This window comes from Pygocentrus nattereri, chromosome 23 (genome assembly GCF_015220715.1).
Source record: "Pygocentrus nattereri isolate fPygNat1 chromosome 23, fPygNat1.pri, whole genome shotgun sequence".
In the NCBI taxonomy this organism is placed as follows: domain Eukaryota; kingdom Metazoa; phylum Chordata; class Actinopteri; order Characiformes; family Serrasalmidae; genus Pygocentrus; species Pygocentrus nattereri.
The window spans coordinates 13,976,598-13,994,844 of record NC_051233.1 but is presented as its reverse complement, the minus strand read 5'-3'; the positions used below and the strand labels follow the sequence as shown (position 1 = coordinate 13,994,844).

The 18,247-nt window shown below is 40.1% G+C and overlaps 1 protein-coding gene across 1 annotated transcript in view; it reads left to right on the top strand.

The window, feature by feature from the left end:
• Positions 1–18,247, top strand: part of cita (citron rho-interacting serine/threonine kinase a) — a 149,873-nt gene that overhangs the window by 93,282 nt on the left and 38,344 nt on the right. The window contains exons 19-26 of the mRNA XM_017701679.2: positions 1–57; positions 5,556–5,665; positions 6,025–6,199; positions 9,802–9,999; positions 11,160–11,213; positions 14,189–14,386; positions 15,335–15,664; positions 17,656–17,760. The exon at positions 1–57 is cut by the window's left edge and continues 60 nt beyond it. Coding sequence (XP_017557168.1) covers positions 1–57; positions 5,556–5,665; positions 6,025–6,199; positions 9,802–9,999; positions 11,160–11,213; positions 14,189–14,386; positions 15,335–15,664; positions 17,656–17,760 — 1,227 coding nt within the window. The remainder of the gene's footprint in view (positions 58–5,555; positions 5,666–6,024; positions 6,200–9,801; positions 10,000–11,159; positions 11,214–14,188; positions 14,387–15,334; positions 15,665–17,655; positions 17,761–18,247) is intronic.

Sequence of the window (18,247 nt, the reverse complement as noted above, 5' to 3'; positions counted from 1 at the left end):
GCTCAGCAGGAAGAGGAGGTTCGCGAGAAAGGCAAACTCCTAAGCGAACAGAAAGCTGTAAGAATCTCCTCTCACCTCCTCCTCTCCTCTGCTTAGTCAACAGCCAGCCTGCGTCTTACACTCTTTCTATATTTACCCTTCCGTCCTTTCCAGATCTGGGTGCCATGCGTTGCTGGCTTGTGATAGAAATAGTTTGTGTTGGAATAACTGTGCCCACTTCTTTTGGGTTCCCATCTGGCTATTGTGTGTGTGTGTGTGTGTGTGTGTTTGTTTGCGCCTACACAGATTCGCTGGCATGTTGGTGGGCTTAGTCCTGTTTGTTTTTGTAGAGCGCACAGTCTAGTTTGTGCTGTGAAAACAGATTTGAGCTAGGCTTTAAGGGCTTTCAATTAATTATGGAATCCAGTTCTAATGAAGCGCTTTATCAAGCTCAGGCTTTAGACTTTGATCTTGTTACCTGCTGAACTCGAGCTTACTATACTGACTAAGAAGCCTTTTTGTATTAGGTTTGGATAGTATGACAGTGTTTTTGAGAGTGTTTATTGTGATAAATTACTAGGCTGCCATTAAGGGTGAAGATACTTTAAGTATTGGATATCCCAGGAGAGATTGATAGCCCGAATACATTGATATAGTGTAGATATATAGCATCAAAAGCAAAAATCCACAAATTATAAAGACAAGTGGTTCTGTCAATGTCTCTAAGACAAAGTGTAATGCACAGCGGTGTACAGCCAAGTGTACACTGTTTGATTTTAGCCCGTTTTTAAGTTCGATTTGGTCGGAGCTTACTGAATTTCAGCTTCATCGGCTGTCGTTTGCCATGCAGTATGAGAGGGAAAACGATGCCTGAGTAATTGCCCATACAAGCTCTGATTGAGCTGCTGGACGATCAGATGGATGTCTAATATGTCACAAATATTGGTCACTTGTCTCAAAGTGTGAGCAGCCTCACAAACCGATTTCTTAAAGTTGTACCCAAAACTGCCCACAATCACAGACACTGCCCCTGCAAAAGTCAAAAAAGCCCACATTTGTGGCACCACTGCCTGTTTGATCTGTTTAACTGAGTTGAATTGTGAGTATTTTTTGTCCTCCTAGAGCTGTCAGTAGACTGTCTGTTCTTCATTTCACATGCAGTTTTAGCACCCACGTCGCATCATGTCTGTCAGACAGAGTGTTTTCGTACAGTTTGAGCACATAAATCGCAAGCTTTGGCTGCACACGAGGGGCGATTCAAACGTACAGTGTGAGTTGTCACCAAAGAACAAGAGTTCTAAAATCACACAGCGTATGCCTGGCTTAAGCAAATCACACTTGAGTAGTCTTTATAGAAAAGGACCTGATGGATGGTGGTGGCTTCCATTACTCAGATGTATTGAGCTGGAGCTGCCCCAGTATTGGTATTTATGTTCCTTTTAACCTGGGCTAGTAATGAGTGATAAATATATTTTGTGAACTTTTAAGTATATGATTATAATCATACAAAAACCATACCCCTCCCAGTGCCCTGAGTCCCCTGATCTCTTACGTGATTGGTAAACTTAAAGGATATACACCGTATATGTGCATCATCTCAGAAATGTCTAGCAGAACTTGCTGGCAAGCTGGCTTAGTCAGCTACCCTACAGCACCACAGTTTGTGTTCACAACATGCAATAACGAATAAAAAAAAGAAAAACGGAGGAGAGATGGTACTTGTGGCATGCGCCCGCCCCCTCTCTGGGCCCTGACGATTACGGCCAGGAGAGCTGGCAGGAAGGCGGGGTCTGAACACCCAGCAGTAACGAGAGCCGTGAGTGTCGGTGGGAGGAGGAGGACGATGATGACGGTGCCGGCAAGGAGCGAGTCCTGAGCTCCGCTGCCTGGGCCCTGCCCCCGGTTACGCAGCGAAGCTGCCTCGCTACACCTCACGTTCAACCCAGGCGGCTGAGCTGCCGGTAAGGAGGCGGCGGAGCGGCGAGCTTTCGTTCCCTCTCGGCTCTGGTGCTCGGCTGTGGCAGCGTGAGTGCCTTTAAAAAGAACTGAGAGGGAACAGAGTATATATATATATATATATATATATATATATATATATATATATATATATATATATATATATTATTGATCGGTCAACAGTTAATCGCTAACTAATGACTGTTGCTTTTGTTGGTGACGCTCAACAAATGTACACTGCTCAAAAAAATTAATGGAACACTCAAATAACACATCCTAGATCTAAATGAATGAAATATTCTCATTGAATACTTTGTTCTGTACAAAGTTGAATGTGCTGACAACAAAATCACACAAAAATCATCAATGGAAATCAAATTTATTAACCAATGGTGGCCTGGATTTGGAGTCACACACAAAATTAAAATGGAAAAACACACTACAGGCTGATCCAACTTTGATGTAATGTCCTTAAAACAAGTCAAAATGAGGCTCAGTATTGTGTGTGGCCTCCCTACAACGCCTGGGCATGCTCCTGATGAGGTGGCGGATGGTCTCCTGAGGGATCTCCTCCCAGACCTGGACTAAAGCATCCGGCAACTCCTGGACAGTCTGTGGTGCAACGTGACGTTGGTGGATGGAGCGAGACATGATGTCCCAGATGTGCTCAATCGGATTCAGGTCTGGGGAACGGGCGGGCCAATCCATAGCTTCAATGCTTTCATCTTGCAGGAACTGCTGACACACTCCAGCCACATGAGGTCTAGCATTGTCCTGCATTAGAAGGAACCCAGGGCCAACCGCGCCAGCATATGGTCTCACAAGGGGTCTGAGGATCTCATCTCGGTACCTAATGGCAGTCAGGCTACCTCTGGCGAGCACATGGAGGGCTGTGCGGCCCTCCAAAGATATGCCACCCCACACCATTACTGACCCACTCCCAAACCGGTCATGATGAAGGATGTTGCAGGCAGCAAATCGCTCTCCACGGCGTCTCCAGACTCTGTCACATCTGTCACATGTGCTCAGTGTGAACCTGCTTTTATCTGTGAAGAGCACAGGGCGCCAGTGGCCAATTTGCTAATCCTGGTGTTCTCTGGCAAATGCCAAGCGTCCTGCACGGTGTTGGGCTGTGAGCACAACCCCCATCTGTGGACGTTGGGCCCTCAGACCATCCTCATGGAGTCGGTTTCTAACCGTTTGTGCAGACACATGCACATTTGTGGCCTGCTGGAGGTCATTTTGCAGGGCTCTGGCAGTGCTCCTCCTGTTCCTCCTTGCACAAAGGCGGAGGTAGCGGTCCTGCTGCTGGGTTGTTGCCCTCCTACGGCCTCCTCCACATCTCCTGGTGTACTGGCCTGTCTCCTGGTAGCGCCTCCAGGCTCTGGACACTACGCTGATAGACACAGCTCGCATTGATGTACTATCCTGGATGAGCTGCACTACCTGAGCCACTTGTGTGGGTTGTAGAGTCCGTCTCATCCTACCATGAGTGTGAAAGCACCACCAACATTCAAAAGTGACCAAAACATCAGCCAGAAAGCATCGGTACTGAGAAGTGGTCTGTGGTCCCCACCTGCAGAACCACTCCTTTTTGAGTGTGTCTTGCTAATTGCCAATAAGTTCCACCTGTTGTCTATTCCATTTGCACAACAGCATGTGAAATTGATTGTCAATCAGTGTTGCTTGCTAAGTTGACAGTTTGATTTAACAGAAATTTGATTTACTTGGAGTTATATTGTGTTGTTTAAGTGTTCCCTTTATTTTTTTGAGCAGTGTATATCCCTAATATTAATGATTAAATTCTGAATTATAGCCTGTCATCATACAAACAAAAAGTTTTATTCTAAGATAAAGTGGACTCAAATAGACTGAATAGTGGGATAAATCATGGGCTTTAAGCAGTTTTGAAAGGCTGTTTTGAAAGATTACTGAGTGTGCCGGTGCTCTGTGATTAACATCTTTGCGCTCATTTGATCGATCCAGAGGACTCCAAAATAAACACCTGTGAACATTTTGGAGTGGATCCTTCTGTTTCAATAAGGACTGGCCCTTCTAAGTGAGCTAGTTTAGAGGTCTGCACACGGCAGGCTTACCCTTATGTTCTGCATGATCTGCAAAATAATTTGTGAGCGTGATTCTTTTTGAGGCACTGCAATCATTTTAGATAAACACCTAACAGGCCTTCATGGTGAGTGAGGAAGACACAAAGCTCACAATTTGTAATACTGAGATTGAACCTCTTACCCAGCGCTTAGTGGACAACCTGTTCTACTAACTCATCTATGGCTGCCCTGACTAAGCTGTGGCTCACTTATGGAGTCAGTCATGAATAGGCTGTGAAGAAGCATCCACAAAATCAAGTGCTTAAAACACCATCGCCCTGCTGAACATGCTAAATTTCAAGAAACTGGCAAAAGCAAAGCAGCTAAAACAAAAGCTAGCGAGAGCACAGAGCAGATCCACAATCCAGTAGCCTCTGCTATATTTCATGCATGTGAGATTTTTAGGTTATGTGTAAAGTGTAGGATCTACCACTAGTTTGCATGTGAAGTGTTTATGGGACATCTGTAAATTATAGCTGCAGAAAATACTCAGGGTTATATTCTTCCCCTCTAAACTGCATGAATCTCTGCATGAGCATCAGTCGCACACCATGCTTCCCACCACCACAAGTAGATTCTCAAACTGGAAACACTGACATGGCACTTTAATTCTATGGAATTCGCTGTTTTATTTTGAAATATGTTTGAGTGAGAGAAGGTCCTATAGCCTGGTGCATTTTTGGAGAACATGTAGAAGTTCTTTAATAGTCAGTATTTCATTATCAACTTGCAACTCTAATTCTTCATTAAAGACTCCTTATTAATGCCTTTGGTTTTGGATGGGATGTGTAACAAGCTCACATAGGTGTCATGGTGACCACATACACAGGTGTCCACATACTTTTGGCTATATAGTGTATTACTGCTAATGTTTGCTGCTAGACAATCTCCGTATCGTTTTAAGCATCTTTTTAGCTACTATGAATGTGCTCTTTACTGCAGTGTGCTTGATACTGTAACTATATTTTTAAAAATACTAACTAAATTTTGAAAATGTATTTTTTAAAAAGTTTCATTTGTATGTTCTTGGATGAGCTTGACTTTTTGCCTCTATAGCAGTAGTAGGAAAGAGATGAGATATTTGCAGCTTGAAGGCCTAACATTTATAAGTACAGTGAAAACTATGTATTGTATTATAGCATGTGTGTTTTCAGTATATTGGCAGTGTGTTTCAATTTGTTACATCAAACGTTCGCGGTTCTGACTGGTGTAATTAGCGTCTGCATGTATAATAAGCCACGGCAGTGTTTTTGTTCAAGAAAATAACAAATGACCAGAGTTTTCCCTCCAGTACAGTGGTACATTCCAGTATAACTAATAGGACTCTTCCTGGAAAATATATGTCTGTCACAAGGATATGTAATTATATCAGACTGATATTGAAACATGTTGCTTATTGTATTTGCATCGTCTTTGAAATGCCCCCATGGAGTATAGCAGAATTAAGACTACATTGTTTCTGCAGAATGGTGCTATTTGTGTCATATTCACTGTGTGTATGTGTATTCTCTGTAGACCATCAATGCCATGGAGAATAAGATGAAGAGTCTGGAGCAACGTATTGCTGAACTCTCGGAGGCCAACAAACTGGCAGCCAACAGCAGCATCTACACACAAAAAAACATGTAAGTGTCTAAGGACATGCAAGAAAAGCCTAAACAATACTGCAATACTTTATTTCCAGTTTTATGGGAAGAGATAAATGGAAAGTATCAAAGTATCCATGTTTAAGATCATTTAAGATGATTTTAGTACATGTGTGCTCCAGAAATTTAAATGAAAAGTAGAAATTTCATTTATGTATGTATTTATTTATTTCAACTTTCGTTTGTTTATTTCCACACCTTAATTTTTACTGTTTTTAATTTTTTTCTGGGACTCCACTGTAACTGCACAATGTTTGACCAACATCCAAATCAAAATGTAAAAAGGAGACTTTGTACTCTGCTGGGCCATTATGCGAGTTTGTGTGTGTGCTGAACAGGAAAGCCCAGGAGGAGATGATCTCTGAGCTGCGTCAGCAGAAGTTCTACCTGGAGTCCCAGGCAGGGAAGCTGGAGGCTCAGAACGCCAAACTGGAGGAACATCTGGAGAAGATGAGTCAGCAGGAGCAGAGCAAAAAGAGCCGTCTGATGGAGCTGGAGGCCAGACTCCGAGAGGTGAGAGAGAGACTGAGAGGGGGGATGAGAGGGAGAAAGAGACAAACGAAAGAGAGATATTTGAGCCAAGAAGGAAAGAAAAAGACAGACATAGACAAAGAGAGGTAGAGAGAGAATAAGGTGTTGAGAAAAACAGGCAGTGAGAGGCATAGGAGCCGAGAAAGAGAGAGAAAGGGAGACCTAGGGGCAGTGAGAGAGTCAGGAGCTGAGAAAGAGAGACATAGTGAGAGAGAGATATAGAGAGATGTCAGAGCTAAGAGAGCAGATGAGGCTTGGAGAGAAAAATACATAGAAGCTGAGAAGGAGAAGAGAAAGATATAGGGAAAGAGAGAGAGACATAAGGGCTGAGAGAGATAGAGGGGGCTGAGAAAAGGAGACATGGTGCTCAGAAAGAGTGAGAGAGACACAGCAAGGAAGAGAGACACGAGCTGAAAGACATGGAAGTTCAGAAGGAGAGAGAGATGGGACAAATGAGAGAATGATAGAGATGTTCTCAGAAAGCTGAACTGGATGTGCAGGAAAAGAATGATGTGGCAGAAGAATTACAACCTGTCAGTAACTAAACAAAAAGTTTTTGTTCTGTGTTACAAAGTGGACTGGAAGAGATTGAATCATGGTGTGAATAAGAGGCTTTAAGCGGCTTTGACAGGCTGTTTAGAAGAATTACTGAATGTGCAGGTGCTCTGTGATTAAGGTCTTTGTACTCATTTGATCGATCCAGGGGACTCCAAAATAAACACCTGTGAACATTTTGGAGTGGATAAAAACCTAAAATACTAGTCAGTCATAGCATTCCTGGTCAGTGAGACCAGTATAAATTCTTTACCTATGAATAACTTTAATAAATTTTTGTATATTTTTATAAGCAATTTCTAAAAAAAAAAAAAAACAAACTATATGTTTTTGCCAATATATGTTTAGTCCATGCTGCTAGTAACTCTCCAAATTTAAGCATCCAAATTTAATTGTTTAAGTACATCACTTGATCAGTTTTCTGGGAGATGAAACAACATGCTCAAAGATCTCCTGAGTGGGTTCATGCCAAAATTTGCTTATTCTTACAATTTGGACTTGATTAGTTTTGCTTGAGGTAATATAATTTTACTGGAGGAAGTTTGCATCGATGTGCCAATGCAATATGAATATATACGAATGAATACATTAGATGGTGAACAGTCAGTTGTTGTTATTGATGTGTTGGATGTGGGATAAATGTTCAGGCCTTAAAACTTAAGCCGCTTTGATAAGAGCCAACTCGGTAAGGAAAGGTTTGTAAAGTTCTCCCAATCGACAGTGGTGACAGTGGTCAAAGGAGGGACAAACTTTGAACTGGCAACAGAGTGTTGGACATCCAAGGCTCTTCAGAGTGCAAATGCAATGAAAGCTATCTCATCTGGTCCAAACTGACAGAAGTGTTGCTGTGGCACAAGTCACAGAAATTTTTATTGTGGGAGGAATGTGTCACAACGCATAGAGCATTCCCCATATTTAAATCCCAATACTTCATTTACATATTGGCATCACACCAAGAGTTCTGTACTAAGTATGTTTAGAAACCACACACTGCTGGGACAAAAGAAAACTGTAAGGGAGTTTTATTCACTCATACTAGGCAGTAATACTGAACCTACAAAACACAAAATTGGATTTGTAATAGATTAGGGAGCTGTAGTCTCAAATATAAGACATGTAGTCACACACTACTGTGTCTCAGCTCAGATATGTGTAACAAAAGAAAATTAAAACTAAATAAAACTTCAATTGTGCTGAAGTTGTATTCAGTCACAGCCTATAGGACTTCACAGTACTGCGTAAACAAAAATAAATTACACAAAGTTGAACTTCATTAAAGACATGTAGCGTCATACCACAGTGCTACAGCATTATAAACAGCATGTAAACGTTTACATGCAGCGTAATAATCCGACTAATAGCTCAAACGGAACAGAATACGTGCATGTAAACACCTCAATCGGAATAGTCTAGTCCGATTGAGGCCATTCGGAATACAATTTCTATCCGATTGAACGAGGTGGCTAAACCTCTAAATAATCCGTTAAATAGAAGAATAACAGCCGCGTAAACGCCTGAATCCGATTACATTCCAATCGGAACGTGTAAATTCTTTCTGCGCATGCGCGTCGCGTCTTCGTGAAAGATTTATAACGTTCAATATGGCGGAGCAGAATCTGGTCTGCAGAGGAGACGAGGTTTATACTCTGAGCTTTAAAAGACAGCGGTGGGATGGGCGGCGAACTTATGTGTCACAGAACACGACGTCTTTCTCTCGCCGCTTCCTTAATAAGTACATGTGAAGTACATTTTTCTGAGTCTGACATCAGTTTAAAGCGCGTCAATTGGAAAGTCATCTCACGCTGACTGGACATCACGTGAGGTTCGCTGTCATGGTAACGTTTTCTCTACGCGCTACTCCACGCATACGCGTCATTTTGCATCGGATTACTTGTAGCGAGCATGTAAACGATTTTCATCAGACTGTTGAACAGAGTGAGCATAAACACCTCAGTCTGAGTCTGTGAGTCTGCAAAAATCTTTGCATGTAAACACAGACACTTACTTCTCTACTCTTAATAAGAGATGCCACTACGGATGACTTGCAGGGCCAAATAGAATTAGCATTAAAGGCACTTTTTTTTAATCGTGTCAAATTGAGATTGCGTTAACTTTGAGAGCCCTAATATATATATATATATAGGAATTAAATGTAACCATAGTATCTTTCACCCTAACTATGTACTGAGCGGTCTTATGTCGATGCTGTATGTGATTAGCTTGGAAATTTCTATTTCATGACCGTGATCAATGGCCAATAAAATATGCAGAATCCTTTAAAAAAAAAAAAGTTCACTTGAGCTCGGGCAATAAATATCTTAATTTGGGCCACTGAATAGAAGTAAAAGCTTCAAGTGCCTCCATACTTAAAGCTGTGCTAGGTAGGTTTTTGTGTTAAAGTAGAAAGAGTTAGTTTTACTTCAGGAGACAAAAAATATGCTAAAATGTAGTGTGCATTCAGTGCTATGAGTTGCCCTGTAAAGTCTGAAATAATAGTTAAAAGACCATGTCAAAAGTCTTTATATATTCCTGTCTCGGAAAACAAAAATGGCTTGATGTTTAGGTCGTCACAATCAACATTATATTGATTAAGATAAGGAAAATAGTAGATAATTCACTTACATTCTCTTTAAATGCTATTTCAACATGCATGCAGTCATCAGATTCATCTGCTTGGAGAAGCGGCCTATTGCAGATATTGCAAACTTGCATGCAGTTACAAATTTTAACCAGAGAGGACTCTAAATCCCCAAAACTTCCATAGTGCATCTTTACTTAAAAATGCACTCCTTTTCCACAAGATATGATGGAATATTTACTAGCATGACAATTAACATATTCATTTTACACTTTTTAAATTTACCAGAATTGTACTGATGCTGGAGCACACAGTAATAATGAAAATATAATAACAATTACCCCACATACCTGTGTGAACCAAATCCTATCGTAAATGGTTCTCAAGAAAATCCTCAGTTGGTGACTGCTTTGAGTTTCAATCAGTGATGTGTGTGTGTGTGTGTGTGTAGATGGGTCTAGAGCATGAGGAGCAGAAGTTGGAGCTGAAGCGGCAGGTGACGGAGCTGACACTGTCTCTGCAGGAGAGAGAGTCTCAGATTAGCAGCCTGCAGGCTGCACGCCATGCGCTGGAGAGCCAACTACAGCAGGCCAAGACTGAACTGGAGGAGACCACCGCAGAGGCTGAGGAGGAGATTACTGCTCTCAGAGTGAGACACTCGCACAAATTACAGACTAGCAGATAAGAATGTATACACGTAAACTTTCAGAATCACTTGTTATATTAATATATAGTTTTTATTCTATATCATTTACACTGGAAATATTATAAAGTATACCTCAAAAGATATTTGTGGATGTTTTATGTAGTATTTACGCAAACAACACATGGAGTACTACAATCATATTAGAATCATTTTATACTTATCTGATATATCTCAAATAAATCTGGTTTCAGTGTCGACAATAAGGCTGCCATGATTACTCAGTTGATAGTGAAAACAATTTAAAAATTATGAATCGGCTTGAGTAGTAGAATAATTAACAGGATATCCCCACGTCATTATAATACAGATTCATAAAAAGCAGATCCATACAAAGTAAAGAATACCCCACTTGAACGTCTGTTAGAAGTTTCTGATGTCTGTGTTTAAGTAGGGCTGGCTGTGTAGTATAAAATCCTCTGTGTCACACAGATTTCTACAGTTGCTCAGAATTATGTGTCACCTGAGCACATACACATGTTCTTCACATATGACATGAATTTATAAGCAAGAAACCACTCATTCTGCTAGCTTGCATGCTAAAAAGTTAGTATTAGCTGTATAGCTAACAGATAAACATTACACAGCTCTGTGTTCAAAACATGTTAAAGCACCAAGTTGGCAGTTAGTTTTTGTTTTTATGAGCCCTTTGATGGCTCACTGAACGAACTTTCTTTTATATACATTTATTTGCCTCAACCCAACACATTCAAATCACATTTTGTCTGTTGCTGAATAATAACTTAAATCTACTGACAAATCTAATGGAAAATCGTTGCAGTTGGCTTAAAGAATTCTGATCATCTCAAATAGTTGGTTATGTAATAATTGTGTGAGGCCTGTAGTAATTAACATATTAACTTGTAGAAGTTAACATACTGTCATATATCTCATGGTTTGTATATCAGTGGTTAAAAACATCAAAAATATCTTTATTATTAACAGGAATAATGTACTATTTTCTAATTATGGACATGTTACAACAGCAGGTTTTGCTGTCATCAAACTTTTATTTGATGATGTACACACATTATTACATAGCCTGCTACTAGATTAACAGTCGGTGCTAGATGCTAATTGAACTCTTGTCCTTCCTCCTTGTCCAGGCACACAGAGATGAGATTCAGCGCAAATTTGATGCCCTAAGGGACAGCTGCTCGGTACGTAACACACTGTCTCAAAGCTAACATGAATCTTGAGCAAAATTTTCATCTGTATGGATCAACATTTTAAAGGAAAAAAATCTAATTAACTTGTTTTATCACTATAACCTCAGATGCAGTTGATTAGCAAAGACATGTTTGATACCTGAACTGTGCTTCTTTAGTTCACAACAGTAGTTGTTACTCACAAACACTGGACTTAAACTGTCAATAAACTCATCTTTGTGAATACATACATTCATTTTATCTGCTTAATCTCTTCAAAAAGCATCCAGATCTTCATTTGTTTTGTGCAGGCAATTCGATGTGATAACAAAATTTTATAATTGACTTTAGTGCAGGGGTGTCAAATTCAACCACTGAAGAGGCCATATTAAAAAAATCTCTAAAAACGTCTGTGGGCCAGAAAGAAAAAATGTTTTTCTTTCATTTTTATTTAAAGTGCTGTAATAATATGCAAAAACTTCAATAGTCAAGTACAGACACTTGTAGTACACAAAATTTAAATATCCCCAGGAACTCAATCTTTTAAACCTTCCTATTTGCTTGAACTAGACACCTGGCATTGTTTCTTTGCAGCAAGTTCTTTAAGACTTGGGCTCAATTTCCAAGCTGCTGAGCTAATGTTAAGTGTTTATATTTGGTTGAACTGCAACGGAAAGGCATTTTGTTGAAGTCGCTGGTGTGGAGATGCACAGAATTGTGTAGACTTAAGGTATAACCGCTGTCCCATAGACTGTTGTTGGGGTAGGAGAGTCAGAGCATGTTATATTGCAGCGCATGCTGGCCACTGTAATGCAGCACACTATGAAACACACACACACACACACACCTGCCCACACACACACACTTTCCAAGTAAATACTAACATTCATGCAGTTATTAGTAAATTTGATCATAATGACTGCATTTGACTGGTTACAACATAAAAAAACCTTGCTGATCCTTGTCTATAAAATGCAACAAAATCAACTGCAGACCCATTGCTGTTGCAGGCTTCCTTTAACAAGTTTGCATTTTACATTCTCTATAACTGAGCTATATTCTGCCTTCATTACACAAGGTCAGAAGATAGCTAATTAGCTAACAAACTGGTTTAATATTGAGAAACAGACTTTAAATGCAACCCTTTCAGTGAAGACTCACAGTAAAACTGCATATAGAATAAAGAATATTTACTTTTATGTCTGTTACAAGCTGCATATGCCTGCATTAATGCTGGAATTGACATCAAATGTATATTAGAACAACGCTAGCTTGGCACCAGCAACACTACTAACTCCCATAGGGTTTCTAGCGGAAACAAGCAGCTAATCTGACAATGCATGCTGCTTCTAAAGAGCATTGCAAGTTTTATGCATTAAACATTTCTATGTAATAACACACAATTAAAATATCTTGATGATTTTACAAGTGATTTACAGGATAAACCAAACTAAGAAGTTAATGAAATGTCTTGAATGTCCCTCGCTTTATTTTAAAGTTCTGTTAGATTCGTGCTATATTATTAGAAGTCACTACTAGGCACTCTATAGGCTCAAACACTCACAGAACAGGATTTGTGTATGCTGAAATAAGTTCTCTACTCTTGATCTAGAAAAGGAGAACACACACACACACATCTTCTAAGCCGCTTCTCCTTCTGGGTCTCGGGGGGTCCCAGATACAGCCTGGACAGGTCACCAGTCCATCGCAGGGCAAGCCTGAGTCTCATGTCCATTAAAAATTGGAATAGAGTATTTACTGCTGCAGTGCAACTAAGTGCCATCAGGTTGATTCTGACTACTGGTAACCACATGGCCAGTGCTTGTCTAGAATATCGTGCCATTTGTTTGGGTCTTTTCATGATTTCTGTAATTCTGATACCAGTACTGTAACCTTCACTGTCGGCACACAACTGCACTGCATTGTCTGCCGCATGCCAATAGCGCATCACCACACATTGTGGATGCCTCTGGCACCAAGGACAAACTCCCTGCAGTGTTTATTGCCCCAGTGAACAGCTCCTTAAGCCTGTCCTCGTCTGAACCTTAGTGTTTTCCATCTGACCTTGGAGCACTGCAGAAACACCTGGCACAGACCGTAGTGCACATCATCAGCCAGCCACAGTAGAAACTACAGGCTGTAAAATAAACCTTGATGCACTATTTTGAAGGTGGCAGTTAAACTGGATTGTTTCACAGTTTCTCTGGCCTTCCTCCACCCTCTCCCCCCTTGTCTTGTCTAAGTATTAATCTTTACACCTGTGCTTTATTAATTTTTTCTTCTCTCCCAGTTGTGTCATTTTTCTTCTTTATAAGCCCTTACTTTGTTTTGTTTTGGTTTGGTCTTGTGCATCTACATGGCCTGTTTGTCTAGTATGTTGTTACGTTCAGTTTGTTGCGTTATTGTCTGTTCTTTGTTGGAGTAGTCATGCTCAGTGTCTTGTAAAGTTGCCAACACACCATTTAATCCTTTCTTAGCACCTACCAAGATTAGAACCTTGAGTATTGGCCAATACTGATCTTATATTTTGTCTTTAAAAACTACTGTGCTAACACATTTTAGTATAAGCACTTAAGATGAGCATGTAAAAGTATCACGTCTCAAACCACTTAAACACTGCTACTCCACATGAAGAAATGCACTACTTACCACATCACACAGTGTGACTTATTTCAGGCTAAATTTGTTACAAAGTTAGTTCAGATTCTTTTTTTCTTCTGATATTTTATTCAGCATTTTCTGCTGATATTGATGCCATACAGATACCCATTCGTACCAGTGTGCATCTCTAGTGCCAAGTTAGTATAACATGAATATAAAATGCTGCAATCAACAGTCAGGTAATAGATAACATGCTGATTATGCTGGACCCATTTGCCAACAGTGTCATGAAGAAACTTTGATTGCTCCCTCTCACCATTAGGGTGAAGTTATTTCTACAAAGTGTATAATGAAATTAAATAGAATAAATGTATACGTGGTTGCAGGTTATCACAGACCTTGAGGAGCAGCTGACACAGCTGACCCAGGAGAACGCAGAGCTGAACCGGCAGAACTTCTACTTATCCAAGCAGCTAGATGAGGTGACCGATGAACGCGAGGAAAGACTACAGCTCACCCAGGACGTGGACCGCCTGCGCAGAGAGGTGGCCGACAGGGAGATGCATCTGAACAACCAGAAACAGGTACCGAGTGCACAGATCTCACACACACACACACACACACACACACACACACACACACACACACACACACACACACACACACAGATGCAACACAGTTAACAGCCCTGTGAAAAGAAAGGCACTGCACAGTCTACACTCACTGTCCATTTTATCAGCTCCTCTTACCAAATAGGTAAGCTAGAGCAGTTACAGACTTCAGTCTAACTGTTTCTCTGCATACTTTGTCAGCCTTTTTACCCTGTTCTTCAGTGATCAGGACCACGACAGGACCACGACAGGCAGTATTCAAATGAGCTCTCGTCTCTGATTTTATATCTACAAAGTGGACCAACAAGGCAGAATAGGCAAGTCTAATAGAGTCGACAGTGAGTGGACATGGTGTTTAAAAACTCCAGCAGCACTGTTCTGTCTGATCCACTCATATCAGTGCAACACACACACACACACACACACACACACACACACACACACACCCCACTATGTCAGTGTCACTGTAGTGCTGAGAACGATCCACTGCCAAAATAATACCTTCTCTGTGGTGATTCTGTGGGGGTCCTGACTTTTGAAGTAGATGGTAAAAGGGGGCTAATAAAGAATGGTAAAAATATGTAGAGAAATAGATAGTAGCAATACTAAGTGCTCCTGTATGGTAAGTGTAGCTGATAAAATGGACAGTGAGTGTAGCTGCAAGGAGGTGTAGTGTTAGTGCTCAGTTTGTGTGTATATTTTAAACAAACAGTCACGTATGATAATTTACCTTCGTTTGTGCCTGCCAATCATAAATGATTGAAATGCTCTGTATTTCTTTGCCACAGTTTCTTAAAATTGATGTAAATGCTCGATAACATATGTTAATTAATAGGTTAGTTATCTATCATCGTTCTGTAAGTTGACTGGTAGTATTTGTACAGGTAAAGCACCTCATGGACCTGTCTTACAATCCCACAGAACATCGAGACACTGAAGACGACGTGCAGCATGCTGGAGGAGCAGGTGGTGGAACTGGAGACGCTGAATGATGAGCTGCTGGAGAAAGAGCGACAGTGGGAAGGTTGGCGGGCCGCACTGGAGGATGAGAAGGAGCAGGCGGAGCGTCGAACCCGCGACCTACAGCGTCTCCTCGACAATGAGAAGCAGAACCGACTGCGTGCTGACCAGCGCAGCACTGAGTCCCGGCAGGCCGTAGAGTTGGCCGTCCGAGAACACAAGGCTGAAATCCTCGCTCTGCAGCAGGCACTCAAAGAGCAGAGGCTTAAGGCAGAGAGCCTGTCTGATACTGTGAGTCACACATATACATGCTTTCTCTCTGTGCTTTAAAGGACCCTGTTTTCATTAACATTTTATTTACATTCTTCCTTTTCGTCTGTTTTTAACGTTAGCTCACTCACGGTTGCAAAGTTTTATGTACCAAAACAGGCATAATTAATTTTTACATGACCATTTTCAACTCCTCCTTATCCCTTATAATTAAACAGGCTGCACCTTTATATTATTATTATTATTATATTATTTATATTGATATATGCAAACAACTTCACTTCTGATTAGCTGCCCAGTATTTGTCTCAATGCAGTCTTGCCTGAAATAGGTGGAACAAATTGTTCTGACTAAAACCTTCAGAAATGTTCTGTCTGGCTCTTTTGAAAGGTTGCAGCTAAACCTTTGCTTCCCCCCACATTTCCACAGTAACAATGCTTCTTATCTGACGTAGGCTGAATGGAGGATCATATTTAAAGATGATGTCACTACATGATACATTCAGAACTGGTGATTTTTATGTACCATTCTACTTGATTAGTTCAAACTGCAGTCCCACAGTAAAAACGGCTGTTTAAAAAACAACTAAGTATTATGTAATTATTTAGTTTTAAAGAATTAAAGATTATGATATCTAAATCATCTGAATCTATTTAAACCCTAAGGTACCAACCAAGGCTGTGATATGCTAAATATATACAAAATCATTATTTAATTATTTATAGGGTACTTTATATTAGCAGGTGGCTGTCCCAAACCCTAACTGGTAAATTTCAATTTGATGGAATACTCTTTTTTTGTATTTTTCTTCAATGCATGTAGCCAACAAAGTAGTACTGAAATTAAGATCATTGTACTTAAATATATAAAATGATTCATCAATCTTCTTGGGCCACAGAGGGTGCTGGAGCCTCTGCTTCATTCTATACCAACCTCTTCTTGTAAATATGGGCTTTTTTCTTATTGTCTGATTACTTGAAGTGCTTCCACACATGGTTTCTTTGTTCTTTTAGCTATTCTATTCACATAGAAAGCAGTACAGTTTGATGTGCTCTGAGGCGAGATGACATAAGTTTGTGATACTTTTAATTAAACCAGCTATAATTAATTTATTTTTAGCATGTTTCATACATGACAGAGAAGCGGCTTTGAAAATGGATGGATGGATGTTTCATACATGAAGAATACCAGTTTTATGTGGCATCTGAAATCAATGTCTTCACATTAAATAGAGAATTGTTCAAAGTACATTAAACTCCTATATTTCAAAATAAAAAGGAAGGTTCTTTTTTCATGATATTAGCTTAGTCTCTGTGAAGCTTATGACTCATCCTTCCGCCTCCCATTCTCACTTTCACCTTTTCTTTTTTTTAGAACGTGTTTTCATTAATATAAGAAATGACTTTTGCCAGCAATCAGGAGCTTCTTTTCCTGTCTCAGTGTAAACCAGCAGGCGATCTTTCCTCTGCAGCAGTGCAGTCCTAATGCTAATGTTGCTAATAAAGAATTAAAGCTGGTGGAGACTATTTAGCATTATGTAAATGACATCGTAATTACAGTGTCCCAGTAGCTGTTGCATACAAGCCTAGGCAATATATCAGAAACACCATATTCCAACATTTTACTGTAATTAAATGTTCAAATTTGCACATCACCAAAGCCCACAAACAAATTAGTAATGAAAAAGGTTATAAAAATCAAAGAATGTATTACGTATATGCCTTCTTTACTTAACTCTCAGCTGTATTGCTGTATCCCCCATTGAAATCCTAATAGCTGGTATAGGAAGAGAGTTTTAAGTTAGTAGTTTTAGCTGTTCTGCATCTAAAATTCTATCTAAAGGCCCATGATGCCATATGTGAAAGCGTTATCTCAATGCGAGGCTCAGAATGTGATAGTAACCAGCCGTCATTTGTGTACACATTTGAGGAAAGTACTTGTATAAAAGATCTCTGCTTTCTTTTGTCCTGTGCCTGTGGCTCTCATCGCTGCTGTTGTGGTTTGTCTTGCAGCTGAATGACCTGGAGAAGAAGCACGCCATGCTGGAAATGAACGCTCGCAGCCTCCAGCAGAAACTAGAGACAGAGAGGGAGCTCAAACAGAGGCTAATGGAAGAGGTGGATTTCTTAAATCTAACACTCACATACAGTTATAGAATGTGAAAGACTCAGAGAACATGTTTGTTGGGACATGGAGTTCATGAATTCAAATGTGTGATGTTATAAGACATTACAAGAAATTGTGTTCTCTCTGTACCTTAATAGGAGAGGGAATAAAACATCCTTAACTTTAATCTATGTTAATGATTTTATTAAAAGTCATTTTGGTCCACTCATCACAATGTAAAGAACAGCCAATGTTTTCAAACGGTGTCAAAAAACCATGGAGTTGAGAGGTTTTGATGTCAGTTACTACCTACAGTACTGTGCAAAAGTCAGAAATCAACCTTTTGTTTATTTAATGTCCAGTTAAGTACATGTTTTTGTACAAGTTTATTTTGTTAATGCCAGCAAAAAGCAGAAAAAAAATATTTTACCAGAACATTGCACTTTTTTTTTACTGGTATTTATTGTCTCCGCCTTTTGCCTTTTATTGCAGCTTAGG